This window comes from Astatotilapia calliptera, chromosome 3, assembly GCF_900246225.1.
Source record: "Astatotilapia calliptera chromosome 3, fAstCal1.2, whole genome shotgun sequence".
In the NCBI taxonomy this organism is placed as follows: domain Eukaryota; kingdom Metazoa; phylum Chordata; class Actinopteri; order Cichliformes; family Cichlidae; genus Astatotilapia; species Astatotilapia calliptera.
Genome location: NC_039304.1, coordinates 43,299,849 through 43,326,671, shown reverse-complemented (window position 1 = coordinate 43,326,671; position 26,823 = coordinate 43,299,849). Strand labels below are relative to the sequence as shown.

At 43.1% G+C, this 26,823-nt stretch overlaps 3 protein-coding genes and 1 long non-coding RNA gene across 9 annotated transcripts; all 4 read right to left on the bottom strand.

Moving 5' to 3' along the window:
- Window positions 1-218: 218 nt before the first annotated feature.
- LOC113009744 (transferrin receptor protein 2-like) lies at window positions 219-6,627 on the bottom strand. Of its 6 annotated transcripts, none has more exons than XM_026148266.1 (18): window positions 6,548-6,627; window positions 5,939-5,974; window positions 5,642-5,858; window positions 5,384-5,567; window positions 4,977-5,117; window positions 4,011-4,119; window positions 3,693-3,935; window positions 3,473-3,612; window positions 3,229-3,404; window positions 3,033-3,152; window positions 2,833-2,915; window positions 2,691-2,754; window positions 2,545-2,612; window positions 1,401-1,471; window positions 1,221-1,305; window positions 919-1,143; window positions 703-843; window positions 219-621 (listed from the first exon to the last, which is right to left on the bottom strand). In XM_026148266.1, exons 2-18 carry the CDS (start codon window positions 5,957-5,959, stop codon window positions 367-369), a joined length of 2,343 nt encoding a protein of 780 aa, XP_026004051.1. In that variant the 5' UTR covers window positions 5,960-5,974; window positions 6,548-6,627; the 3' UTR covers window positions 219-366. The 6 variants fall into 6 exon arrangements, with proteins under 6 accessions (XP_026004051.1, XP_026004061.1, XP_026004070.1 ...); XM_026148276.1 differs by lacking the exon at window positions 6,548-6,627 and adding an exon at window positions 6,475-6,541; XM_026148285.1 differs by lacking the exon at window positions 5,939-5,974 and having other exon boundaries at window positions 6,548-6,620.
- Window positions 6,628-8,531: 1,904 nt separating this feature from the next.
- LOC113009789 (uncharacterized) lies at window positions 8,532-14,100 on the bottom strand. Its single transcript, XM_026148335.1, has 7 exons — window positions 14,096-14,100; window positions 13,781-13,886; window positions 12,020-12,090; window positions 9,954-11,919; window positions 9,497-9,655; window positions 9,362-9,418; window positions 8,532-8,932 (listed from the first exon to the last, which is right to left on the bottom strand). The coding sequence occupies exons 4-7, from the start codon at window positions 11,614-11,616 to the stop codon at window positions 8,679-8,681; spliced, it is 2,133 nt and encodes a 710-aa protein (XP_026004120.1). The 5' UTR covers window positions 11,617-11,919; window positions 12,020-12,090; window positions 13,781-13,886; window positions 14,096-14,100; the 3' UTR covers window positions 8,532-8,678.
- A 67-nt stretch (window positions 14,101-14,167) lies between these two features.
- Window positions 14,168-15,354, bottom strand: LOC113010176 (uncharacterized). Its single transcript, XR_003270290.1, has 3 exons — window positions 15,324-15,354; window positions 14,366-14,437; window positions 14,168-14,197 (listed from the first exon to the last, which is right to left on the bottom strand). It is a non-coding gene; the product is annotated as an uncharacterized LOC113010176 (long non-coding RNA).
- Window positions 15,355-23,180: 7,826 nt separating this feature from the next.
- Window positions 23,181-24,831, bottom strand: LOC113009999 (L-selectin-like). Its single transcript, XM_026148750.1, has 4 exons — window positions 24,614-24,831; window positions 24,051-24,425; window positions 23,524-23,890; window positions 23,181-23,247 (listed from the first exon to the last, which is right to left on the bottom strand). Exons 1-3 carry the CDS (start codon window positions 24,681-24,683, stop codon window positions 23,553-23,555), a joined length of 783 nt encoding a protein of 260 aa, XP_026004535.1. The 5' UTR covers window positions 24,684-24,831; the 3' UTR covers window positions 23,181-23,247; window positions 23,524-23,552.
- Between the last annotated feature and the right edge of the window lie 1,992 nt (window positions 24,832-26,823).

Sequence of the window (26,823 nt, the reverse complement as noted above, 5' to 3'; positions counted from 1 at the left end):
CCAGAGGGCGCCATAACTGCTGTGGATTTACTATCATGGTACCTGTTAAAGTTGGTCTGAACTTATAAAACAGCAACTGCCAGTCTCTGAGCCACATGCATCAACCAATGGGCACGAAGAATACCACTGATATGAGCTAGACAGCTGGTGATGATGATAATGATGATGTCACTGATGTTAACTTCCTGTTTGGGAGGTGAAAGGAAAGATAAAGAATCTCATCGTCTGTAAAACACTTTAATGGAAGTGAAATCAGTGAAAGGATTGATGAACAATCATTGACCTGAATGTCTGCACTGCAAACTCATATCTGCACATAAATAGATACTGATCGATAATTAATAATCAATCACTCTGGAGCAGGCCTCAGTGGGTGAAGCGGTGCATGTTGTGGATGCTCCACACGTCTCCATTCAGAGCGTTGGCGGCGCCCTGCAGCGTCCACGTGAACAGCGCCAGCTGCCGTCTGAAGCTGCTCTCGTCGAAGCGTCCGGGGTCAGAGGTGAGCAGGCCCAAGTGCTCAGTGAGCGCACTCAGAGTATGGTTGCCGCGGCCGTGGATCACATGACGGAATGGCGTCTCAACTGCAGACACGTACTGAGACAGGAAGTAGTACTCCACCTGCAGGACACACATGAGAAGACGTGCAGGGCTCGTGTCTCCACGATTCAGCTGTTCCAGTACTGTTTGCAGCACTCGTACCTTCATGATGCGAGTATTGTAGAAGCGTGTTATGGTGGGCTCGTGCAGGTCGCTGTAGTCGATGGCTCTCTGCAGCGTCTCTGCCGCTCGGCTGTAATCTCCTCGAGCGCTGAAGACCCACTGAGGAGACAAACCTCTGGACTGGACACACACACAGAGGTCACATGACAGCGACAGGTTCAAACATGTGTAGAAACACTCACACAGGTGAGCTACCTGCAGCTCAGCAGAGTGTTTGTTGAGCTGAGCACTGAACTGCAGCACTGTCTGGGCGTAGGAAGTGATGCGCAGCGGCAGGATGTGGTCGTGGGCCAATCGCAGCACCATTTCCCCCACCAGCTCCCCTAAGCTCCGCCCCGTGACCCCCAGACGACCCCCCAGCACCTCCTGCAGGCGTGAGACACTGTCCAATGGCGTGTTGATGAATGGATATGCTCGCTCCTGAACATGTGACACGGATAACATGACATCATGTACCATGACAGTGAGTATGTATGATGTTGGCGTGTAACGTGTACCTCTGTGAATCTGAGCTCCATGGCTGGAACTCCTGCAAACGCCGTGAAGCTGAAAGCGCCGCTGTTCAGATACAGTGGCTTCGTACTGAGGAGACAGCAGCAGCTCAGTCAGGCGTCATCACAGTAACGTGTGTGTGTGTGTGTGTGTGTGTGTGTGTGTGTGTGTGTGTGTGTCCTCACATCCTCCAGCTACCTCCATCTCTCTCCGCCTGGCTGTAGATGCTCTGACCTGCATGTTTGGGATGCTCCACCTGGAACACATGAAGGCCCACTCATGCACAGCATCATGTGGTTTGGTAATCAATTGATAGTTCCGGTTAACCCTTTATTTACCACAGCCTGTACATACTTATATTAATAGCATATTCATAACATCTTCATACCATGTACATTCTAACATACCTGTAATAGATCCATATAATGTAATATATCTATATTATTGCCAAAGCACTTCTGGATGGATGCAAACAGCATTTCGTTGCCTTGTACTTGTGACATGTGCAATGACAATAAAGGTAAATTCTATTCTATTCTGTTCTATTCAACTGATGGGCCCAAGCAGTCTTTAAATGAGTGTGACGCTGTTTCTGTTTGAGAAGATGGGGTTTATGGGAATATTCAGTGTATCATGGTAGCACAAGGCCTAATGTACACGTCACTTGACCCTACTCTTCAACCATTATGGGCTAGAGAAAAAATTAAAACGTTTTCTGAAACATGAGGATGATTTATTTTTCATTTAACAGCCAACGTTAGAAAATCATCCCAGGCTTGCATGATTCTTGGTTGATAAATGGTTAAGAGAGGCTGGAAAATAAGGCCTTTGTCTGTCCAGTAATTTAGTCTTTCAAAGGCAATGGCACAGACTGTGGTCTCACAGACAGACTCACTTTTGTGAATAAAAGCTATTTGTAGATACATTTAACTGTAGTGTGGTCACAGATTCATGCTTTTACTGTTACATGATTGGGGCTTGTCTGGGATCGTTCCCAACTCAAAAACAATAATCTCAACCGTGCATACATAGATGATCCAACAATTATACTTCAGCCACACAAAATGGACAGAAGAACTAAATCTTGGGGTTCAATTCATATATTATATTAAAACCTTGGTATTTTTAAAGTGTTTATTGCAAATGAGTGTGTCATCGCCATAGCATGCACACAAAGGTCAGCTGTTGTCCATGTATAGATCCCTGAGGGACTCCGGGTCCAGAAAAATGGGATCAACATTATTTTTTTTTAATAAATGTGTGAGGGCGATGAGCTCCATCCAGCTGTGTGACCACAGTATTAATGCATCACAGATGTATCACACACACCTGTCTGATGGCAGCGTCCAGCAGGTCAACCAGGAGAGGACTGGTGTAAGCTGACAGGACCTCATCACCTGATGAGAAGGACAACATAAGACACCGTGTTTGGTTAGCAAAGAAAATGCTTTCTGATTGGCTTCAAGCTCTGTTACCCATGACTGCCTGGTCCAGACTGAAGTAGGCCACAGCCTTCAGGTGAAGCATGGACAGATAACCCTGTCAAAGGTCCAAGGTCAGGCAGTTATTTTGATAAACTGTTAAATTTGGTTTGGTTTGTATTTTCTGTGACTGAACCTCAAGCCATTCGGTTGCTCCAACATTCCCAAAGTCTCCAGCATCCCAGCTGACAAACAACAAGCTGCGTCTTGGACTGAAACCTGTAAACGAATCCATCAGTTCAGACAAATCAGAGGAATCAACACACCAAAGTAATGCCAGCATCATTTCAGCTCCCACCACCACAGTAAGCACACATGCATCCAGGTGAGTCTTACCCTTCTTCACCATGGCTGAAAAGGTTCGAGCCAGCTCCAGCAGGATCGCAGTTCCAACTCCGGACTTCACGGCTCCCGGACCCAGACAGTCCCTCTGAGCTCCCAGTATGATGTACTGGTCTGACAGGGAGGGAGATACTGAGGTTTACCACTGTGGCACATTCACCTGTCTGTGTTTGTAGTCAGCAGAGCGTACCTGGCTCCACTCTGCCTTCCAGTGATGAGAAGATGTTGTTGAGCAGGATCGGCTTCATCACGTTCTGAACCGACATCTGGACTCTGCGTCCGTTACTGAACTCGGGACCGACAACGCAGCGCACGTACGGCAGCCGACCCTGCCAGGGCCGAGGACAGGACGGACCTGTCAGCTGGCTGAGACACAGAACAGCACTGTGAGTCACACTCACACCTGGGCAGGTTACCTGAGGGGTGGGGCTTACCTAAGCAGCTTGGAGGCCACAGTGGCAGTAATTGGCAGGGCTGGAATGAGTGGCAGACCGGAGGACTGAATGGGCGGGAACTGAGTGTGATTGAAGGAGGGAAAGCCAGGGGTGAAGGGGTCCCCTGACCCTAGGTGGACCTGTGATTGGACAACAGAAGGGAGATGAGGATGCTTATTGGCCAGGAGACGTGGATAATGTTTGTTTGTGTGCGTGTTACATGTTCAGACACAGCAGTGTGTGTGTTCAGGCCAAGGCGGCGAGGGTCCTGCGGCACATCAGCAGGGTCAGGGTAGATCAAAGCTCCACTCGCACCGTTCTTCTCAGCCAACCAGACCTTCTCCGCAAAACTGACCCCGCCCCCAACACGCATCACCACCACACAGCCAGCCACAGACACGTCCTCACGTTTCAGCCATTTAAAATCCTCCGGTCGGCCATAGTTGGCATAGACCACACCCCCCTGCAAAGAGACATACATCAGTAACTGGGACTTTGGTTACCATGGTGACAGATACTTCCTTTCTGGTTGGCTCACTGTGGCATTTCCTGTGGAGCTGTACGGGCAGTAGTCAGAAGGGTTGAGAGGAATCTCTTCTGAGACCCGACCTGCAGAGTCCACCAAGCTCAGAGAGCTCCTCTGAGACCTGCACACAAATAAATGAATGTAGCACCCTCTGGTGGTCAAATTAGAGCACTGCTGAAATGTTAAATAGCTCTTTATAATGAGCTGTGTGTAAATGTGGGTTTGGTTTCTGTCTTTAAATCCAGCCGTTAGTCCTTTTCTGCTATTCTCACTGTTATTACAGAGTCATTCTCATTTGTTCTGATCAAGTCACTGCTTTAGAAACATTTCAGAAGTGATTTCATTAAAAACATATGAGGATCCTGTCTCAGAGTGATACTGAAAAGCTAGTTCATGCATTTATTACTTCCAAGCTGGACTATTGTGATTCATTATTATCAGGATGTCCTAAAAAGTCCTGAAAAGCCTTCAGCTGATCCAAAATGCTGCAGCAAGAGTCCTGACAGGGACTAGAAAGAGAGAGCAGATTTCTCCTGTTTTGGCTTCCCTTCATTGGCTTCCTGTTAAATCCAGAATTGAATTCAAAATCCTGCTCCTCACATACAAGGTCTTAAATAATCAGGCCCCATCTTATCTTAATGAGCTTTTTATAAAAGCTCATTAAGATAAGATGGGGCCTGACCGTCACCCAGTAACTACGGTGCAGGAAAAATAAAGCTTTTTTTGTTAAAGTTTTAATTCAGCTGGTCCTGGATCAGCTGGTTCCAAATCAGCTCCAGAGCCTGACCACATGTTCAAAGCAATGGTTCTTTCAATAAGTGAAAGAACCAGGATGTGCTGGGACTTTACTCGCGCTGAGCTTCAACCAGCTGCATCCATTTAAGACCCAAAAGTGTCCTGATGTGACATGTTAAGTGTATGATAGGTTATTTTGTTGCTGGTCTGTCCTGAAAGTGGGGGAGCTTCTCTGACTCTTACCTGTCGGGGAACTGCAGCGTGGCGTATAGCGACTCAGTCCAGGTGTGGTCCATCTGCAGCTCCCTGAAGCGTTGCAGGATCTCTGAGGCCAGAGAGGTACCCTCCGAGGAGCCTGGAGGATGAGCTGCCCGGCTCACGCGACTGATCACACATACACACAGAAGTTATTAAATAGGACCCGACTAAATTCTTTCATCGTTAATAAAATAATAACGTTGCTGCTCTACCAGGTGTAACAATCAAGTTTAACATCCAGGCATCCATGAAAATGGAATTTATTAAGTTTAACAGAGTTAGAAGTTAGCAGGAAGTTAGCTCGCTAGTTTCAGAATCAGAATACTTCATTGATCTGTTCTTGTTTTGCCTTATAATCTGGTGCCTTTATGGTCCATGGTGGCGAGCATTACCTGACTGTGTTGTGGATGTCTTCATCCTGTAGCAGCTTCCTCATCATCAATCTTAGCTCTCCCAAGTAAAGCCCCGCCCCTCCTTCTGAAGGAGCTTTAGCCCCACCCAGCTGCTGCTCATGCCCCTGCTCTGCTTGGGAGCAGTGGTACCGCCCACTGAAGATCCCATAAGCCAATAGGAACGCTGGAAGGGAGAAGCAATGCCGGCTTTAGTCACATGATGAGACTAATCGGTTAAAATGATTGGCATCTGTTTACCAGCGGTGAACACGATGACTCCGCCCACACACAACAGCACACAGCATCGCCGGTCTCCATGACGATACCTCATCACCAGAGCTGTGAGGTCACTGAAAGGTCCCGCCTCCTCCTCGTCTTCTGATATCGCCAGCCGCAGCTCCGCCCGCTGAGCACCTCCCACCTCCTCTTCTTCATCATCATCAGACACTGAGTGGTGGACGGACATCAAGGAAGCCTCCAGAGAGAAAGATATAACCATGGTAACAGGCGAAAGGAGGCGGAGCTTGTCTCACCTGTGTTTCACGTGTGTCTCACCTGTGTCAGGTGGGTAGTCATGGTAACAATGCAGCTCTGCAGGCACAAAACACAGGGACAATCTCAACAACAGGAAAATATATACCTTCATTGTCTCAGGAGATTAGAAATAAAAGCGTCTGGAGGATGTGAGGTTATGTGTTAATTTTTGCTTTTGTTCTAACAGTTTTTACAAAGTTCAGTTTACAGTACTGAAGATTTTCACCAGTCCAAAATGTCTCTGTAGGTGTAGCTTTGCTACGACTCGGCAGGTTTGAGTTTTCTCTCTGCTTGTAAGTGCTCTCAGGTGAGGTTGCTGGGCTCAGCCGTCCTTCACACGCCTGGTTCGAGTGGCAGCACCGTTCTCTGCAGATCACCCTCAGCAGTGTGGTGACTGTACTCACCTGCTCCCCCCCAAGCCTTTAACTTGGCAACACAGAAAATAACGCTTGCTGTCCACTCAGCTATTTGACCCTCTCTCTCCTCTCTTACAGAGCTCTCTGTGCACCACCCTAAGGCAGCTTCATAACCTTATTCATCTGACCTAAGCCCCTCACCAGCAGTGAGTGACGGCACCACAGGATCTGAACCTGATGGGGTCGGCAGCACACACACACAGGAGATTCTCACCTTCACCTCAGACTCTCTGTTTGGACTCCGGCTGCTCTCAGTTCAGGATCCAGAGCTTCATCATGGGTCAGGATGAGCTCGGGTTTTGTTTTTTTTTACTCCTCAGCCCGCTGTGATTGGCTGCTCACAGGGGTCAGAGGTCAGCGTGTGCTGTCTGTTTGATCTGCTTAACTTTATTAACAGCAAAGTAAACACACGCCCACACTGCAGAGCCAAAACAGCTCTCTGTCATTACAGGGTTTGAAAGAAGAAACCGATCACATGACTGTGGACACAGATTTATTGAGAAAATAACATAAACACCCACAGAGCTCCGCCCCCTCCAGCCTGACAGCCAAACAAAGCAATGAGAGGCTCAGGACATCAGGAAGCAGCTCACCTGGTTGGGCCTGAGCGGTTCCTGGTGACAGACAGGTGTAAAAACGTGTACGTACACACACACACACACACACACACACACACACACACACACACACACACACACACATACGGGTCTATGTGGTATGGCGGGACTATACTACGTCAATCCGCCCGGTGGTGGTTTAAGTGGACTACCCTTTTGAAAGGACTTAGAGCCAAGGGAGCGAGGTTAAAGTGTTCGAAAAAATCTGAAAAAAATTTGGGTCACTTCAGACCTCATACACTCCCTATAGAAGTCTAGATACACTGATACACACCAACCAGACTCTATTGTGTTTTCTGGAGACATTGTCCACTTGACAACAATGTGTTTTATGAGGTCCAAAAAAAACAATATTGGGTCTTTAAAGGGACAATGATGTAATATGTAAATAGCTCATCATTACCATGAATACACATCTGACAGGACACAGGATTACTGGAACATCATTTTATTAGTGTTCTTGGATCTGAACATTAATTTTAACCATAAATAAAAAAAGAAATCTATGGACAAAAATGCCCACGCTTCCCACAGAAATATAAAAATATAGAAAACAGAAAAATTAAAAACATTTAAAATGAATTTTAATAGTTTAACCCTTTACAGCCGATCGGAGCGGGCACGCTCTGTTTTGCGTAACTATTTTTAAATCCCGGTAGCTCTGCAACCACTTAAGCTAGCACAATAATTTTTTTTGCATATGAAACTGGAGGAGTTGTACTTACATCTTATGCCATCAGCTTGTCCTAGGTCACAGTTTCCTTCCACATATAGCTTTGCAAAAACTGCATAAAAATCACTTGCAGCAACAAAAACATGATATTCCAGAAACACGCTTCGCCGATCCATCAGCTGTTTGTAACACTTCCTACGTCCATCAGCGCGAACTATCACATGACCGCATGACCTGCCCGAAACCGGAAGTGACGTCATTTTGCGGAAATGTAGTTTTTTACGATCGGGCCCTTATGAGCTTGTGTTTTACTTGTTATGTGTTTTAAAAAGTTATGTTTGCGTTTATGACTTTCTGTGTCGTTTCTGGGATGCTTAGGACTCATATTGCACTGCTGGAAATAGTTTATTTTGATGCATATGCTGTTATTTTGCAAATTTGCACTATAATATTTATTTTCGTTTTTCCTGCAGTATATAAAAATTGGTGTATTTCAAAAATAAAACTATGAAGACACTCAAAATAAATTTCCTGTGGTGGGAAACTAGTTTGTGTAACTTTTTTGTATTTACAGTTTTGAGGGATAAGCCTCTTAAATTTCTCTAACTAGAAATATATGTTAAAAAAACAAAAACGATTTTCAATTTTTTTGTAGTTTATTGCACTTTTTTGCAATTTATGTAATTACTATGCACCTAATGCAGACATATTATTAAAGTTTGGGCTATAATGGTTGTATTGATGTATAGCAACTTGAAATGCTCCCAAAAATGGCTCCACAGCATGTAAAAATACAATATAAGCTCTGGCGAACTTGGTTCTATGGTAGGTCTTAAAGGGTTAAAGGTAAATATTAAGGGGAGAAAATATGCATTTATAATTTTTTATTTTAAATATAACCCGTCAAAAAAAACCCTAAATAAATTAAATGTAAAAATTATGAAATACAAACTACTTCTGTATTTAACAAGAACTTTTTTTTCTTTAAACAGAACATCAGTGTTAACAACAATTGGCAATCTGACCAAGATGTAAAACCACAGCTCTCTAAACAGTTATTTTAGTTCATTTTTTTCCTGCCTTTTTGCAGTTAATCCTCTGTTTCTTACAAAATCTCTTATGTTTTGAACTGTTCTTCCTGCCAACACCGGATCTTCTACCAATTTGCAATGACTGCATTCATTTTTGGTGGCTAGTTTCCCTTCGTTTATGTGGTCTTTAAAATGCCTCATCACTGCAGCAACCTCAGCCTTGGACCACATGTTTTTGGGAGCTCTTCGGGAATTGTGGGATTGAGCAGCATTTTTCTCTGGAAGATATATAAAGTAGTAGTAGTTAAAACAAACAAAAAACCAAACAAAAAAAACAAAAAACATTTGGTGGTTAAAAGAATGGATGCTACCCTGTACTAACTTCTGAAATGTGTTGCTACCATCAATATCAAAACGAGCTAAAATTCTCTTTGAAAATTTATCAAATTTCTAAAATGAGACATTTAGTGTTCCGCTGTGAATAAAAGACTGAATAAAAAGTTGAATAAAAGTCTCTTGATGCATGCTCAATCATCCAGGTAAGTAAATCCCAAAACGTTGATTCTGTTAATCTGGACGTAGCGTTTTCAGTGGGAGAAACATTTTGTCACTCATCCAAGTGACTTTTTGCCACCACTCTGCAGTTTGCCATATGTTGCAAAGTGATGAAACAATAATAAGCTTAGAGAACCAACTGCACCCCTTACCTTCAGAGGGAGCAGCAGTCTCACTTGCTGCAGGCATTGTGAGTGGTCCTTCATCTGCTGATTACACAATTTGATTAAGTTTTAATATTTGTAACAAACATTTTATCCACAGAAACCAAGCTAGTGGTAACTTACCACAATCTACAGTGTCTTGGAGCTGCGCTGTGTTTGTGGAATCAGCTACTGCATGTACAGGCTCACTGGTGCCACACGCCAACATTGTGAGTGCTGTGTCATCATCATCTGATTCACTCTCACTGTCCTTTGTTTCAGCATCACTTAATGCAATTTCATCTGAGAAATTGTGGGAAAACCCCCCCAAAAAACCAAACACAAACCCCCCAAAAACCTCACATTAACAACGAGATATGACAAAATACAGAACAAATACTGGAAATTATAGTACATAGTTTTACTATTTAAGGCCACCACTCTGCAGTTTGCCAAATGTTGCAAAGTGATGAAACAATAGACTTCAAGAACCTTAAATCATGGACATTTAACAGAATGGTCTGTGCTTTTAGGTTTTAATTCTGTTGATAAAGCATAATATTCAACTACTGCCCTAATATTTGCTCCTTTCAATACAAACCTTCTATTTTGATCTCATCCAGTGATTTCCCCTGGATCTGGGAAAGTTGTCCTTTTTCCAGTGTTAAAAGCAGTTTGGAAATCTTGGCCAGCTGTGTTGTGGGAACTGGTAATCTGTAGAATTCGCGGTGAACGCGGATATCATGACCCAGGAAATCTGCAACCTGATCAAGTTCGTTGTTTTTCAAATTAAGGACTTGTGAGAGTGTGGCAACATGTTTTCTGAGCTGTGTCGATCTTAGATACTCAGGCTGCTTTGCTCCACACTGGTGTGCATGAACACGCAAGGAGTCCATTCCTCTGTAATGACTCATTGATCGGGGTCTTGCAAAGAGGTAGATATTAGTGGCACAAATACCACAGTCAGGCCTCCTACTAACCAGTAGTGACAGAGCATCCAGCATGCTTGGTGTTAGCAGAACTGGAACATTTCTGTCCCTTTTTCCCATTATTTCTATTCTACAGAAATAGTTACAGAGTCTCTGTTCCATTTCTGAGAGCCCCATGGCAACATCTGTGTGGAGTGCTGTTTTGTCTCTTTCAAGAAAACTTTTGAGGCGCATCTTTGAAACCTCTCCAGAACGTCTTCGGTTGAACACAATGATTTGTGAGAGTGTAACTTGTGCAAGTTGGGCATAATTCTGAGCTGTGGCTTCGTTCTCCAAGCTGCAAAAGGCACTTTCTGCAGATTTTTGAAGGTAGTGATGGAGAATCCGAACATCTTCTGTAAAGGGCAATGTTGATGGCTTGTTAAACTTTGCCTCACTCAATGTGTTCAAGGCACGGTGAGACACCATCTCAGACCATTTGGAGACATACAACTTCTTGAACGCATCAGTGGACTTGATTAGGGCTTCATCCTCTGTCATGAGGGCACGACAATGGATAATGTCAGACATTTTATGCAGTGTATGTCCCAGTTTCAGCGCAAGGCTTGGAGTTTTGTATGACAGTGTCTCTTCATCAAAACCTGAAACTTTCTTTACTGCTTGCACAACTCTCTGGAAATTAGCAGGCTTAATAGCTTCTTCCATGTTATGCACTGAGAATTCTGTGCGCAGACACAACAACAAACGTCCCGCTTCACGAAGCTTCTGTCGTATATAATCATACTTTGTAGGGTCTTGTCCATGTTTATTGTAGAGGGACTGGGCAAACTGAATAACAGTAAAGTCATTTCGCACAGCTGAGGCAATCTCATCTTGTTTCATAACAGCAAGAACCTTCCAGACTCCACTTGACACCTGCGGATAACACTGAGACTCCAGAGTTAAAGCCAGGCCGAGTACTTTGGTTCTTCCAGGTTCTTTATCCGTGTCATCTTTTGGTTTGTTAGGACATCTGCGGACATGTCTCCAAAGATCCTTGCGAACATACATCCCTTGACAATAAAAGCAATGAGCAAACTTTCCCTCTACTGCTTTAATCTTGGGTCTTCTCTTCACTTTCAGTGGTCCCACTCCACCATGCAAAACTGCAGCATTATGCTTAAAATTTCCCTTATTTCTCAATTTCTCTAACAGACTTTTACGCTCGTTTGAGTCTCTAGGCAGGGAAAATGCATGCACAACATCAGGAGCCGTTTTGTGCGTTTTCAGGTGGCGGGAAATTTTAGCTTGTGGTTTGCCACAAAAATAGCAGTAATTTCTTTTACTTAAAGTCATTTTTTCTGATTCAGTTTCGCAAAGCTCACTTTTATCTTGTGGCTTGTCCTTTGTCAAGTTGTGGATTAAATTCGTTGAATCTGATTGTTCATGCGCTTTGGAGATGTCATCTTGGCATAGCAGACCTTTTGATGTGCTTGGCAATAATGAGATGTCTTCATCTGAATCTTCATCATATGACTCTGAATCTGGCACATATTCTTCTTCTGATATGCTGTGGTTGCCATCATCATCGCTTGATATTTGATCCAGAACTGAATGTGGCAATCCATCCTCCCCTGAATATTCAGAAATTTCTTCTTTCTGGAATGTAAGAACAAAAGTTTTTTTAATTGATCAATACTTTAGACAGGTAAAAAATAAACTGAAAAAAAGTCAAGCCAAATATGAATGGGATACACACCTGTGTTGACTGGTGGCAATTCTGATTTGCCAATTTTGCAAGGCAAGATTTGTGCCAGACCCCTAAACAAACTGAAACACATTTTGATAGACTTAATTTAGCTTTGCAGTTCTATTTAAGCGAAGTAGTTTTTTGTCAAAGCATTGCAGTAATGTCAAATGCTGAAAAAAAAAAAAAAAAAAAAACTGTTCACATTAAGGATATTTTAATGACTACACATACACTGCTAATCCCCCTCCCCCCCCCAAAAAAAGGACATCCCAGATGTGAATGAAGGAATTATTCTTATTAAATACTTTGTTCTTTAGGTAGTTGAGTGGCATGAAAGTGTGTAGTTGAATGTGTGTGGCCTCCAGATGCCTGTACGACTTCCCTACAATGCCTGGGCATGCTCGGGATGAGGTGGCGGATGGTCTCCTGAAGGATCTCCTCCAAGACCTGGACTAAAGCATCTGCCAACCCCTGGACAGTTTGTGGTGGATGGAGTGAGACATGATGTCCCAGATGTGCTCAATTGGATTCAGGTCTGGGGAACAGGCGGGCCAGTCCATAGCATCAATGCCTTTGTCATGGAGGAACTGCTGACATACTCCAGCCACATGAGGCCCAGTGTCGTCTCGCATTAGGTGGACCCCAGGGCCAAATGCACCAGCATGTGGTCTCACAAAGGGTCCGAGGACCTCATCTTGTTACCCAATGACAGTCAGGCTCTCTGGCAGGCACAGAAATGCCACCCCTCACCATTACTGACCCACTGCCAATATGATCATGCTGGAGGATGTTGCAGGCAGCAGAACATTCCCCACGGCATCTCCAGACTGTCACGTGCTCAGTTTGAACCTCCTTTCAGCTGTGAGGAGCATAGGGTGCCCGTGCTGAAGTTGCCAAACTTTGTGTTTTCTGGCAAATGCCAAACATCCTGCATGGTGTTGGACTGCAAGCTCAATCCCCACCTGTGGATGCTGGACCCTCAAGCCACCCTCATGAAGTCAGTTTCTGACCATTTGAGCAGACAGATGCACATTTGTGGCCTGTTTGAGGTCATTTTGCAGGGCTCCTCTTGTTCCTCCTTGCACAAAGGTGGAGGTAGCGGTCCTGCTGCTGGGTTGTTGCCCTCCTATGGCCTACTCCACATCCAGGTAGCACCTCCATGCTCTGGACACTACACTAACAGACACAGCAAACCTTCTTGCCACAGCTCACATTGATGTGCTACGCTAGATGAGCTGCACTACCTGAGCCCCTTGTGTGGGTTGTAGACTGTCTCATGCTACCACTAAAATGAAATCACCGCCAGCATTCAAAAGTGACCATAACATCAGCCAGAAAGCATAGGTGCTGAGAAGTGGTCTGTGGTCACCACCTGCAGAACCAGTCCTTTATTATGGTGAATTGACTATAATTTCCACTTGTTGTCTACTCTATTTGCAAAACAGCATGTGAAACTGGTTGTCAGTGTTACTTCCTAAGTGAACAGTTTGATTTCACAGAAGTGTGACTGACTTGGAGTAACATCGCATTGTTTAAGTGTTCCCTTTATTATTTTGAGCAGTTTATGTTATGGAATGGGGAATTGAGGACAATCCCAAGTATACCATTTTTACAAGGTCCTGCACCAATGAGGTAATACTGCATTTCTTTAATTAGACGTGACCACCCATTAATTAAAAAGGGAGCAGTGTTCATTTCAGCACGTCTTAACTTGTTGAACTCTATTAATGCTTTTTACTATACACTGTACCTATTCACTAAATGTCTCACCTTTGCACTTAAAGCCAAGCCACTTGAGGGAGGAAACCGGTCCCACACACTGAATGCACTTGTCCAAAGATGATATTGTTGTGCACACCAGACGATGATTGTGACACTGTTAGCAAAATATTGCAACATTTATTTGTTTTGGACAGTTGGAAAGGTGTGTTTTCAATTCAGTTGCAGATATCAACTAATAAACTTCGTCCATGTAAATCACATCACACCCAGGTGACTGCCAAACACACACACACACAGCATCCATAAAGAATGATGATAGATTAAATTATTAGTTCATTAAGTGGTACACTGGATTATATTTACCCTTTCAGGCTCTGGATGTTTCAGGTCCAGATCATTGTTTGGAAAGCTGTTTGGTTGCGGCTTTAGGCAGCTCACAGTCTTCTGAATCTGGCTGGTCTCAGTCTTCGTGTGTAACAGATAGAGAATGAAGACAAAAGAACAGTAATCTGACAGTTACTAAAAATGCATCACTCAAGAGGATGAATAGACCATTTCACTATTGGCAAATAGCGTAAGGTACACATCGTGCATGAGAAACATTCATTAAAATCTGTCCTAGGTCAATGTTACCTCTTCAAAATCTTGCACTGAAGAAGAATGCATGGCTTCTGAGCCTTGCTGAGGCATTTCTTCATCAAGATCCTGCAACAAAGAAAAGATGGCACAAAGATTAGACCAAGTGCTCTTCTTGCAACTGTACTGGGCAGTCCTGTGCTTCTGTCTTTAATTTGCATGTGTGTGTGTGTGTGTGTGTGTGTGGGGGGGGGGGGGGGGGGCTTTCCACTCAAGAAATGTTTTCTTCTGAAAAAAATACTGGCTACAATAATTAACAACTGATTCCTTTGCAATCATCCATCCTCTTCCACTTATCCTTATCAGGATTGTGGGGTAGCAGTTTTGGGGCCTATACCAGCTACCATAGGGCAGTACAACCTGGACAGATCGCCAGTCTAACATGGAAGGACAAGCATTTGCATTCACACCAAAGGGCAGTTTTGAATCACCAGTTAACCTAACCCCATAAGCTACATCTTTGGACTGTGGGAAGAAGCCAGAGTACACAGCCAGAGAGAGCCCATGCATTACAGCAGTAAAAAGTGCCTAAAACAAGTTAAGAAGTTGTATAGTACTATCTATCTTAATGTTCAAGCCTGAGTTTCAAAAATTTCAACATAGAAACAAAGCACATGCAGTCAGTTCTGCATGCTGTAGGTCAAACTGTCAAGAAATACGAGAAGACCCCTCCTAAAACCAGAGTGATGTCACCATGAAGCAAACTTTGACGGAGTCTCCCAATAACAGTGTGGTCCTCCTAAGTCACATTTGGGTGGTTAACACACACACACACACACTCAGATGTTATCCAGACTTGCACTTTGAAACAATGAAAAGGACCTACAAGCCACAGTCCATGTAAATCACATCACACCCAGGTGACTGCCAAACACAAACACACACACAGCATCCATAAAGAATGATGATAGATTAAATTATTAGTTCATTAAGTGGTACACTGGATTATATTTACCCTTTCAGGCTCTGGATGTTTCAGGTCCAGATCATTGTTTGGAAAGCTGTTTGGTTGCGGCTTTAGGCAGCTCACAGTCTTCTGAATCTGGCTGGTCTCAGTCTTCGTGTGTAACAGATAGAGAATGAAGACAAAAGAACAGTAATCTGACAGTTACTAAAAATGCATCACTCAAGAGGATGAATAGACCATTTCACTATCGGCAAATAGCGTAAGGTACACATCGTGCATGAGAAACATTCATTAAAATCTGTCCTAGGTCAATGTTACCTCTTCAAAATCTTGCACTGAAGAAGAATGCATGGCTTCTGAGCCTTGCTGAGGCATTTCTTCATCAAGATCCTGCAACAAAGAAAAGATGGCACAAAGATTAGACCAAGTGCTCTTCTTGCAACTGTACTGGGCAGTCCTGTGCTTCTGTCTTTAATTTGCATGTGTGTGTGTGTGTGTGTGTGGGGGGGGGGGGGGCTTTCCACTCAAGAAATGTTTTCTTCTGAAAAAAATACTGGCTACAATAATTAACAACTGATTCCTTTGCAATCATCCATCCTCTTCCACTTATCCTTATCAGGATTGTGGGGTAGCAGTTTTGGGGCCTATACCAGCTACCATAGGGCAGTACAACCTGGACAGATCGCCAGTCTAACATGGAAGGACAAGCATTTGCATTCACACCAAAGGGCAGTTTTGAATCACCAGTTAACCTAACCCCATAAGCTACATCTTTGGACTGTGGGAAGAAGCCAGAGTACACAGCCAGAGAGAGCCCATGCATTACAGCAGTAAAAAGTGCCTAAAACAAGTTAAGAAGTTGTATAGTACTATCTATCTTAATGTTCAAGCCTGAGTTTCAAAAAATTTCAACATAGAAACAAAGCACATGCAGTCAGCTCTGCATGCTGTAGGTCAAACTGTCAAGACATACGAGAAGACCCCTCCTAAAACCAGAGTGATGTCACCATGAAGCAAACTTTGACGGAGTCCCCCAATAACAGTGTGGTCCTCCTAAGTCACATTTGGGTGGTTAACACACACACACACACACTCAGATGTTATCCAGACTTGCACTTTGAAACAATGAAAAGGACCTACAAGCCACGGTCCATGTAAATCACATCACACCCAGGTGACTGCCAAACACACACACACACAGCATCCATAAAGAATGATGATAGATTAAATTATTAGTTCATTAAGTGGTACACTGGATTATATTTACCCTTTCAGGCTCTGGATGTTTCAGGTCCAGATCATTGTTTGGAAAGCTGTTTGGTTGCGGCTTTAGGCAGCTCACAGTCTTCTGAATCTGGCTGGTCTCCGTCTTCGTGTGTAACAGATAGAAAATGAATATACAGTGCATTTTTGAAGAGGCTTTTGAAACATTAAATAAACTGTATGAGAAAGATAAGTTTCAAGCTATTGTCTTTAAAATATTCACTGTCATGTATAGAGAATTTAAGGCCCTATGATTAAGAGACAAATAGTCAGTGTGATTTCTTTATTTTTTAAGCCATTGCTAAAGGAGTAAAACAATCACCTGTAGCAGCAACGAACTGTCACTAGGGCCCATTTATCTTCAAGGGACAAAATTTAAAATGAATCTAACTAAAGAGGCTACACAGCAAAATCTCCAGTGTTAAATTAACACTAGAGAGTGTCTATATGGGTCCACACAACACTGTTGAGTGTTGAATTAACACTTTTGACAGTGTTATATGTTTAAAAGTAACCTAGTCAGTTTTGAAGATTAACAAAGACTAACACTGAGCAGTGCTGATTTTCTAACACTGGAATATTTCTAACATTTTGAGTTATTTTCCAGTGTTAGAAAATCAGCACTGCTCAGTGTTAGCCATTGTTAATCTTCAAAACTGACTAGGTTACTTTTAAACATATAACACTGTCAAAAGTGTTAATTTAACACTCAACAGTGTTGTATTTAACACTCAGAGGTGTGGACCCTTATAGACACTCTCCAGTGTTAATTTAACACTGGAGATTTTGCTGTGTAGAATCACATTAAACATCAATCACTGTTAAAATTTAGAAACCGAAAGCCATTTTTTATTTCTGCATACCTGCTGATATTTTTTTAGTGCTTTTAGAGGGCTTTGATGTGGCAGCCATCACAATTGCCTGTTTTCCATTAGTACCTACCCCTGTTTTTCCAGTAGGTTATAGTACCATGTAGTTTTTCAGTAACTACTGCACCAAGGTTCCAAGTGATCCAAAGTGATCAGAAAATTTGACATAGACTGAATGCCACCAGGTGGCTGGTCAATGGTGTCACTCGATAAGTTATGAGTGCGCCTCCTTCGTGAAAATCCAAGCCATCATTTTTGAAACTCTGAAATGTTTGAAATAGCGACCAAAATTAACAGCGTGATCCCTGAATTGAACACTAAAGTATAGACTGAGCAGCAGGCATTTTGTCACCTTGACGTCCATGCTTGCTGTGGCATTTATATCACTGGATGCTCGGCTGCATTGCTATAGTTACCCCAGGCACAGTAGGTGATACTCAATTTCAGTGAAAAACTAGATGCCCTAAGTCACGTTAAGCCAATTTGAGTAGGTACAAATGTAAAAATGGCTTAGGGTATGCAATTTATCAGTTCCAAAAAGTACAATTGTAGAAATACCTTGCATCTCCAGAGCCAATCCGAGTCACCATAATTATAGTCTATTTCTTCGCCTGGACTTATGTCTCTGCTTGCAAATAAGCATAGATGGGGCTTTCCATTGATATTTAATATTTTCATCTTAGCACTTGGACTGATGTGGTTGTCGTTGACAAGTCTGCCTAATGACCCATCTTCTTGAGATGCATCCACACTGTGGGGTTAGGCAAAAAAGTATTAGCTTAACTAGTTAGTTAAGAAGCTTTTTTTTTCATAAATCAAAAGCAATGTGTCATTTAATCTTAATCAAACTACACTGATATAATACGCACCACCAGAGTTTTCCATCAAACTTGAATTCAAACATGAACACCTTCAGGCTGTCATGATAAACTCTGTGTCTCCGCTCACATTCTTCTTTTGTTATGAGTTTACCTCTGTATTCCAAAAGAAAGTCTCCTTTTTGGAATGGAACAGTCGTGAAAATGCCCCGACCTGAATTGCAGAGGCATACCAAGTGAGTGACAAAAGACAAAGTGACAAACTCCAAATCTAATCCAAACTAAAGACCAACTTACCTTTGAAGGCATTTATGTAGTGGATATCAAGTCCCAGTTTGTCCCTTCCAGCAGAAACATGACAGACTGCATCCTCCCGTGGAGGAATGCGTCTCCTTCGCATGTTCTCCTGTACGATTGGCTGTATTACCAAAGCATATAAAGTATTACGATTATCGTCATCATTGTCATCATCATCAGTAGTAGCAGAACTAGCAGTAGTGTAGTTTACAGCATAAACACAGCTGACTTATTCATAGTGCTAATTTATGCCTTCTTTTAAAATGTTAAAGGCCTAGTACTCAAAATGGCGACATGTGACATTTCTGTAATGGCGACTGCAGAGAGTGATACAAGTACTGAGAAAGCTTAGGCATCAAAACTGTAAGAAGTTTTTTCTTCAGGCATATAAATAAATACACGACTAAATACACTTATACCCTTGCTTTTATTTTAGGGCTGTCAGCAGAATGACAGACATTGGACAAACTGCCCGAAATTAGCTAACAGCGACATCAGGGATTTTGACTCAGACTGCGCTGGTTTAATTGTTAATCGCGTTAGTCGCGATGTCGGCATTAACACGTTTAAGCCACAATAATGCTTTAACACCGAGTAAATCCTAACACGGGTTAGCCCGCTTTATCGCGTTGACGCGGTTAGTCGTCAGCCCTATTTTATTTACTAAATGACAAACGCTGGGGCCGTTTTACTTCTTCAAAGACTCACTAACAGTCCATAAAGCATAAATTAAACCAGTTTAATATAGGCCTGTGCACCTATAATTTCATATAGTATTAAAGTCATGGTGCATTTTACATTAAAAAAGGCTTACCTTTGTGTTTTTAATCCGTCTTCGTATTGCCGTCGACATACACTTGTTAAAGGGCACGCGCGCGAAAGTTGTGGCGCCGTTTCCTGTAGGTACCGCCTATATATATAGCCTACCAATCACAATGACTTCCGGCCGTGTGTATTGAAAATGTGTATTAAATTGCAGTACCTACACACATCCACTCTAACTCGAAACGTCGCTGTGCAATACACTGGAATACACAAAAATCAGGTGAGGGGTATAGGTGGACTTTTAAGAAAATCAGAAAATCTTTTAATTATAGTTTAATAAATGAATTTACACTACAGTTTAAGCAAATACAGGTCAAAAGATAAATAATGACCTCATAAGAAGTAGAAAAAATTATTATTTAGACACTTAAAAATGCATTTACAAGTCATGTTTTAGGGGGACACATGAATACACAGCAAAAAGTCGAAATGTCCCCGGAGCCCAGGTACAGCGCAGGTCAAATGTCAATCCATACCACATAGACGCACTCACACACACACACACACACACACACACACACACACACACACACACAGCAAACTGAGATAATAATAATAGCATATTATATAAAACTCATTTTGATCAGAGCCTGATGAAGATCACATGGATGGAAAAGAAAGATCTGATAAAGAAACACCGAACAGATGGTCAGATGATCTGGGACTGCTGGTGCGGACACCTGGTGGATGGATGAAGAACTGCAGAGGTGATCTGGTGAAACCTCAGTGGAGGAGTTTGGGGTTGGATAAAAGGTGGGGTTCCTCCTGTGAAGGGTGGAGCAGCTGTGAAGGTGTCATCCTTCTGCTGTGAGCTCAGTGGGACCATCATCAGACTCTGGGAGGCTGAACCAGCTCCAGTCCTGCTCTGTCTCCAAACTACAAACTACTGAACCCTGACAGGACTTTCAAAATAAAACTCCCTCTGCTATATGATAAGAAAGATAAGTAAATAATGTCACACTGCAGGCCTGCTTCACTCATCCTTCATCATGGGGCAGAGGTCAGTAAGCCGCTGCGTTGATGTCTGACAGGCTTCGATGACAGTTTGTGGTTGGAGCAACAAACAGGTTAAACTCAGATTCAGCTCTCTAACAGACTTTGAGGTTCTTCAAACCTACGTTCAGGTGCAGTGATGTGAAACAGTGCTTGTCCCTGATTTTCCCTTTTTTGTATTTTTGTCACATTTAAAAGTTTCAGATCATCAAACTAATTAAAAAATGAGATGAAGAAGAAAGAGAAGCAGCAAACAACATGGCCTGGATGGCAGAATTCCAAGATTAAACTAAAGGCTCATCTCAGATGTGCCAAAAACATCTTGATGATCCCAGAGACTTTTGGGAAAAGCTGAGATTGAATTAATGTTGATTTTTCATCCAAATCATCATTAAATTTCAAGATTGAAATCTAAGTGTTAAATAAATGTTGAATAAATGTGTGAAATACTGGTGGAACCTGACAGTTGTTCTGTTGTAACCGACGATCTATTTATAACTGTAGTTATGGCACATGTATTTACGTTTTGGCCAAGTATTAAACATGTATGATGCAACATTATTTTGTAATGTTACACACATTTGTGTTTAATGTATATGTAACGACTTTAATGTTACTTGCCTCACTTTTTTGCAAAGTAACCTTGGTTCCTACATCGTGTTTATGGAGGGAGTGTTTATGGTGTGACGGCCCCTGTGCCATGTGCATTGAGGAGTCAACAAAGTAAAAGCTGAGTGCACACTGTCCTGTCATGTTGGTGTTTATTATGGAAAAGCATTTTTAAGATAAACTGTAGTCTGAAGTATAGCCACAGCCAAAAGAAACCAGGTAAGATCACCACAACCAGAAACCAAGGTTACATACTTATAGTTGACCATGTTTCAACCACTTATAGTTGAAACATCAAACATGTTCAAAAGTCATGGATTTATAGCTGACCATGAAGTGAAACCCATCATCAGTTGGACTGTTCTATAACAGCCCTCTGAAAGTGGTACATCCCATCTGTCCACCACTGAAAATAATGGGAACGTCTAGTGAAATTAGGTTGACCCAGAAATTCAGCAATAAAGCCATTTATTTAAATTTGGGAAGTTAGGATTTATTTTTGAGTGGAGAAAATGAGAAAACCACTGCTCAGCAAAAACAACACAAAGGCTCATCTCACATCTGGATGATCCTCCTCAGAAACTCTTCTGTGGATTGAAGAGACAAAAGCTGAACTTTATGGAAGGTTTGAGTCCCGCTACATCAGACATCAGAATAACAGGATTTCATAAAAAAACACCTCACAGCAGCAGTCAGACGTGGTGTGATGGTCTGGGCTGCTGCACTGCCTCAGGATGAATTCTGCTCTCAGAAATCCTGAAGGAGGATGTCCAAACATCAGTTTATGTCCTCAAGAGCACTGAGGTTACGCAGAGAGACCAGCAAGTCCAACTCTGAATGGCTCAACCAAAATGAAGGTTTTGGAGGGATGATCTGATTTCCTCGTGTTGGTGTTGTTCCCAGACCATCATGAAAATGTTGTTCCAGGTTCAACATTGCAAGTGACCAATCACATTGTTGTGACGTTATTCCTTTGCGCGCCAAGCCATTCGTGCATTTATGAAATTCCAATGTTGCAAGGACAATATCAATTCTTAAAGGGTTACGGTTACGGTTAGGGTTAGGGTCCGTTGATCGGCGGGCAGAGGCGGTTTCAAGCAGCTTAAGTACAGTTTTTTGTTTTACGCCGGTTTTTCCCGAAGTCGCAAAAGTATGACGTCACAACATTCTGATTGGTCACTTGCAATGTTGATCCTGGAACAACATCAACACAAGGAAATTAGATCAACCGTTTTGGAGTGTCTGAGTCAAAGTCTGAATCAGATTGAATCAGATCAAGTTTATTTGGGATGAACTTGAAAAACCTCTAATGTGTCTGAATTCAAACAATTCTGCCAAATAAACACGACCAAAAACTCCTCCACAGTGATGTGAAAGACTCATTTCCAGTTCCTGCATATCTTCATTTGTGGAAATGTCATGGAGCTACATGTTAGTTTCCTGGTTTTACCTTTAGGTGGCGCTGTTTGTATTTGTTCCTGTGAAAGCTGTAACAGTGACAGACTTGGTTAAATGAAGGTTTATTCGTCTTCATGAACACATGATCAGATTATAGAGCTCATATGGAGTCATGACACAAACATGGTTTTACCTGCTTTTAGTGACAGGCTTTGTAATTCAAGCTGAGGATACAATGGTGTGATGCAAAGATTTACAGCACATGAAGCAGAAACATTAAAACCTTCACCTTATCTGAACTAAATACAACAAACATCCTGCTACAGTTTAATAATGAACCAATCCAGCAACAATGAAGGAAGAAACCAAGATGCTCCTGACTCTGGTAAAGGAGAGGACATGAAACACAGACTGCTCTCTGCAAATGTTTAAGCTGCAGGTAAAAATCTGTTGGTCATTTTCAAACCCAGAGACTGTAAACACTGAGCAGAAACACAGAGTTCACCCCAGAAAATCTACATGTGCAGCTAAGAAGTGACTTTAGGTTTAAACTTTAGTGTTTTATACAAATAAAATTAAATGTCTCATTTTTCCTCTGACTGACCCACTCGTGCTGCCCTCCTGTGGTCATGGCTGCAGACATGCCACAGGCTTCAGTCCTTCCCCCTGAAGCCCACCTCTCATAGCACACTACATAATCAGTGACCCAAAGCCACAAACGTGCAGCACAGCCGTACTGCAGTCCCAGCCACACGAAAGGAGTCGAGGCGTTTTTGGCTCTTTCCTGGACCCATCGCTGCTGATGAGGGTTGCTGATTGTAACCAGGTCATGATGTGTCTGTCTGCAGTAATTCAAGGCTTCCTCCCAGGTTTTGTTTTCCCTGATCAGAATCAGTTTATCTGCCATAAAATCAGAGAAAACATGAAATCAGTAAAATCTGGACTTCAAGTCTCTGGATGTTTGGTCCAGTTTCACTGGAAGAACAAAAGAAAACATTTCAGTGATTCTTCAGATGAATCAGCAGCTCTACAGAGAAATCTCTGTTCCAACCATCAGCTAAACATCTTCACCTGCAGAAATAAGTGGCTGAAGAAACACACTGACCTAAATCCTCTCAGAGACTCCAGCAGTTCATCTATTGGACAAACAGCTGAGATAAATCCGTGTAAACTCACCATCATAGCAGAAGAAAGGCTTTCTGTGGTCACATCCAGCAGAGCTCCATCTTCCTGATCTCTCTAACAGAGTCGTAGCACGTCCTGTTGTTTAGTCCATCATTAAATGAGTCCATGTCCCAGTATCTGAAAGAGAAGTTACTCCCATCTGACCACCTCCAGCTGTCTCTGAACAGGCCGATCCACGACTTCACCTTAGGGGCTCTAGAGTTCAGCAGCGTCTTAAACTCTTCACTGTATATCTGATCGAGTCCACTGGCCAGGTCGGTGTGATGCTGTCTGCAGTAGCTCTGAGCCTGAGTCCAGGTCTTCTTCGCCATAATCGGCATAATAATCAAATGAAACGTTTTGTTGTCTTTCATTGTTTCTGTCGAGTCAACATAGAAACACAAAAACATCTTTATCAACTAATTCGTCTCATTCTTCAAACTGCCTCTTTCAAGACTATATGATATAACTCAGATTATAAACTACATTATAACATTATTAAATATTGTATTATCATATTACTGTCCACATATTCTCACCGTCATAGCAGATGAACTGAAATGTGTCACTACATGGATAATCTGCCCACTTGTCTACTGTCATCACACAGTTCTCAGGGTATGCTCCATCATTTGGCTCTGTATCTCCCCAACAGGTTTTATTTTCAGTGTATTCCTCCCCCGGCAGAGACCAGTGCCACGTCCTGTTGTCTCTTCCTGGCTCGCTGTACAGTCCAATCCAGGCTTGTGTTTGATTCTGTGCAGAGTCTTGAAGTCTTCTCATGTCTGTCAGGTCAAACACTTTGGCCAGGTCTGTGTAGTTCTCTCTGCAGTATGCCCGTGCTTCATCCCAGCTCATCTCGTCTTTAATAAAGTGGTACTCATACAGCTGACATGTGATGAAGACACACTGACCTGAAACAGAAGAAATACTGTTGAATATCTGCTGATACAAGCAGGAAACTCATGTTCCCATCAAACTGTCCAGTTTACAGGTCAATCCTTGATTTTCTCAGTAAGAGTTCATTTGTTTAATGAGTCCTGATCAAACTAAAGGATTTCAGGTGGAAACAATCAGGAGCCCTGGTAAAATGATCACTCACCCATCAGCAGAAGCAGAAACAGACTCCACTGCATCGTCGCTCGGTCACATGAAAATGACTTTTCTGTCATTTGGAGGAAACAAACTAACACACTCTCTCTTTGTACTCAGTATTTCAATATGAACAAACTGTTTTTAGCCCTGACTCAAACACACACTGTTAATATGAGTTATATACAGACTCATTTACATATTTCTATGGAAAGAAGAAACACTGAACTGTCCAACAAGCAGAAAGAGGAAGTTTCTAATATCCAAATATGACAGCAGAGGTAGACATGGACAGGTCTCCACTCTGTGACAGTGTCAAAAAATATACTCTAAAACACTTCTTCAGTAAAGACTCAGAGAAGAGAAACACACAGAACTTCTTGCTAGCAAGGGCAGCCTCCAGACTGAGACTCACCCTGAGAAACTGCCCCGGTCTTTATTTATACTTCAGTGAGCGTTTGTTCCTTACATTGGAATGTGGAGGTGTGTGTGTGTGGGGGGGGGGGGGGGTCAGAGTGTGGCCCCATAAACAACTTCCCTTAACCTGCTGGTCTGGAAAATCCAACAGTTCATCTATATGTAAAAAAGCACTTAAACTAAAACTGACATAGCTACGTTAATCCTACCGTAAAACAATAAGACAAGGTACGACCTCTCTCATGCTCCTAGGATGTGGGGGTGAAGCCAGAACACCTTAGAATGTTACAGACCTCCTAGGATGAGACATTCCTTCACTATGCCACCAACTACATACTTCTACACACAAATGATTACATGCAGTATTCTACCATATGCAAACTTATATCATTAAAAGATTATACTGACTACTAAGTACAATTTTCCTATTAACAGACAGAAACATGAATATGAGTCTGTTGATTTTTGAAAATATAAACATAACACTGCCTGATCAATATCGCTGGAACGCTCTGACGCTGACATGATCTTATAAACCTATCAAAGACTTTTTGCATGTACTGACGCAGCAGTCAATCCTGTTCAAGCTCGCCCTCTAAATTCACCCATCATCAGGTTGTCGTCCATCGTTGAGTTTGTAGAGCTCAATAAATGTCTGTCAGTGCTGATTATTCAAACGGTGTTCTGTTGCTGCCTCCGTCTTCTGCGTGGACGACCTCCTAAACGCCGCCACTGCCTTCCGTGTGGCCGGCCTCCAGACTTGCATTCCTGCCGCTGTTGCTGTCCGCACGGTCGGCCACCAGAACTGCTTCCTCGCCGCCGCCGTTGCCGTCTGCACGGTTGGCCTCCAGAACTGCTTTCTCACCGCCGCCATTGCCTTCCTCATTGGCCGGCCCTCTGAACTGCTTTCTCGGCGCCGCCGTTGCCTTCCTCATGGCCGGCCCCCTGAACTGTCTCACCCTGGCCTTCGGTGCTATCAGCCCCCAGACTCTGCTCCTCTGTGCGCGTTTTGGACATTTGGTTTGCCTTCCTGTGGGGCTCTTGTTTTGCTCTGTTCCGGGCCCTCCTTCCTGGGCCCCCCGCTGCCCACCCAGGTCTGGTGGTGTGTTTTGGGGCTGTCGGGAGCCAGCCCTTGGGGGGGGGGTACTGTCATGGTCCTGGGTCGGTGACCCAGCGCTTTGAGTTTATGATTATTATTTTCTAGTTTATTCTGATTTTGTATTAGTTCTTGGGGTTTGGTTGTCATGTTTATTTTCCCTACCAGTGTCTCCCTCTGTGCTCTGTATGGGTCCCCGAGTTTTGTGTTGTAAAACAGTCTGTGTGTTTCCTGTTTTACTTTGTAGGTCTGTGTCTCGTTATGCCCACTAGTTCCAGCTGTGTCCCCTCCTGTGTGCCATTTCCTGATTACCTGGTGTGTGTATTTATAGTTTGTATCTGCCTGTGCTCCTCATCGCATCGTCTGTGTTTCGCTGTGAATCTTCTGTGTACTCAGATTATTTTGTGTTTCTCCGCGTCTCTCTGCTCCTCGCTCCATGTCCTCCTTTTGTTTTAGCTTTTCCAGTTTAGGTTTATGTTCAGTTCTGCCCACACCTTGGTTATTGTGCACTGTAAATAAAACCCACTTTCACCTCCGCCACTGTCTGCTTTTGGATCCTCCTTCCTCACCTCCACACGACTGCCGCTGCAGCCGTGACAGTACGACGCAACCAGTATGGATCCAGCAGACTCACTGAGGAAGTGCAGATCAGCCTTTGACGGGACCCGGCTAGCGCTTGGAGGGCCTCCGTGCTGCCGTTCCTCACT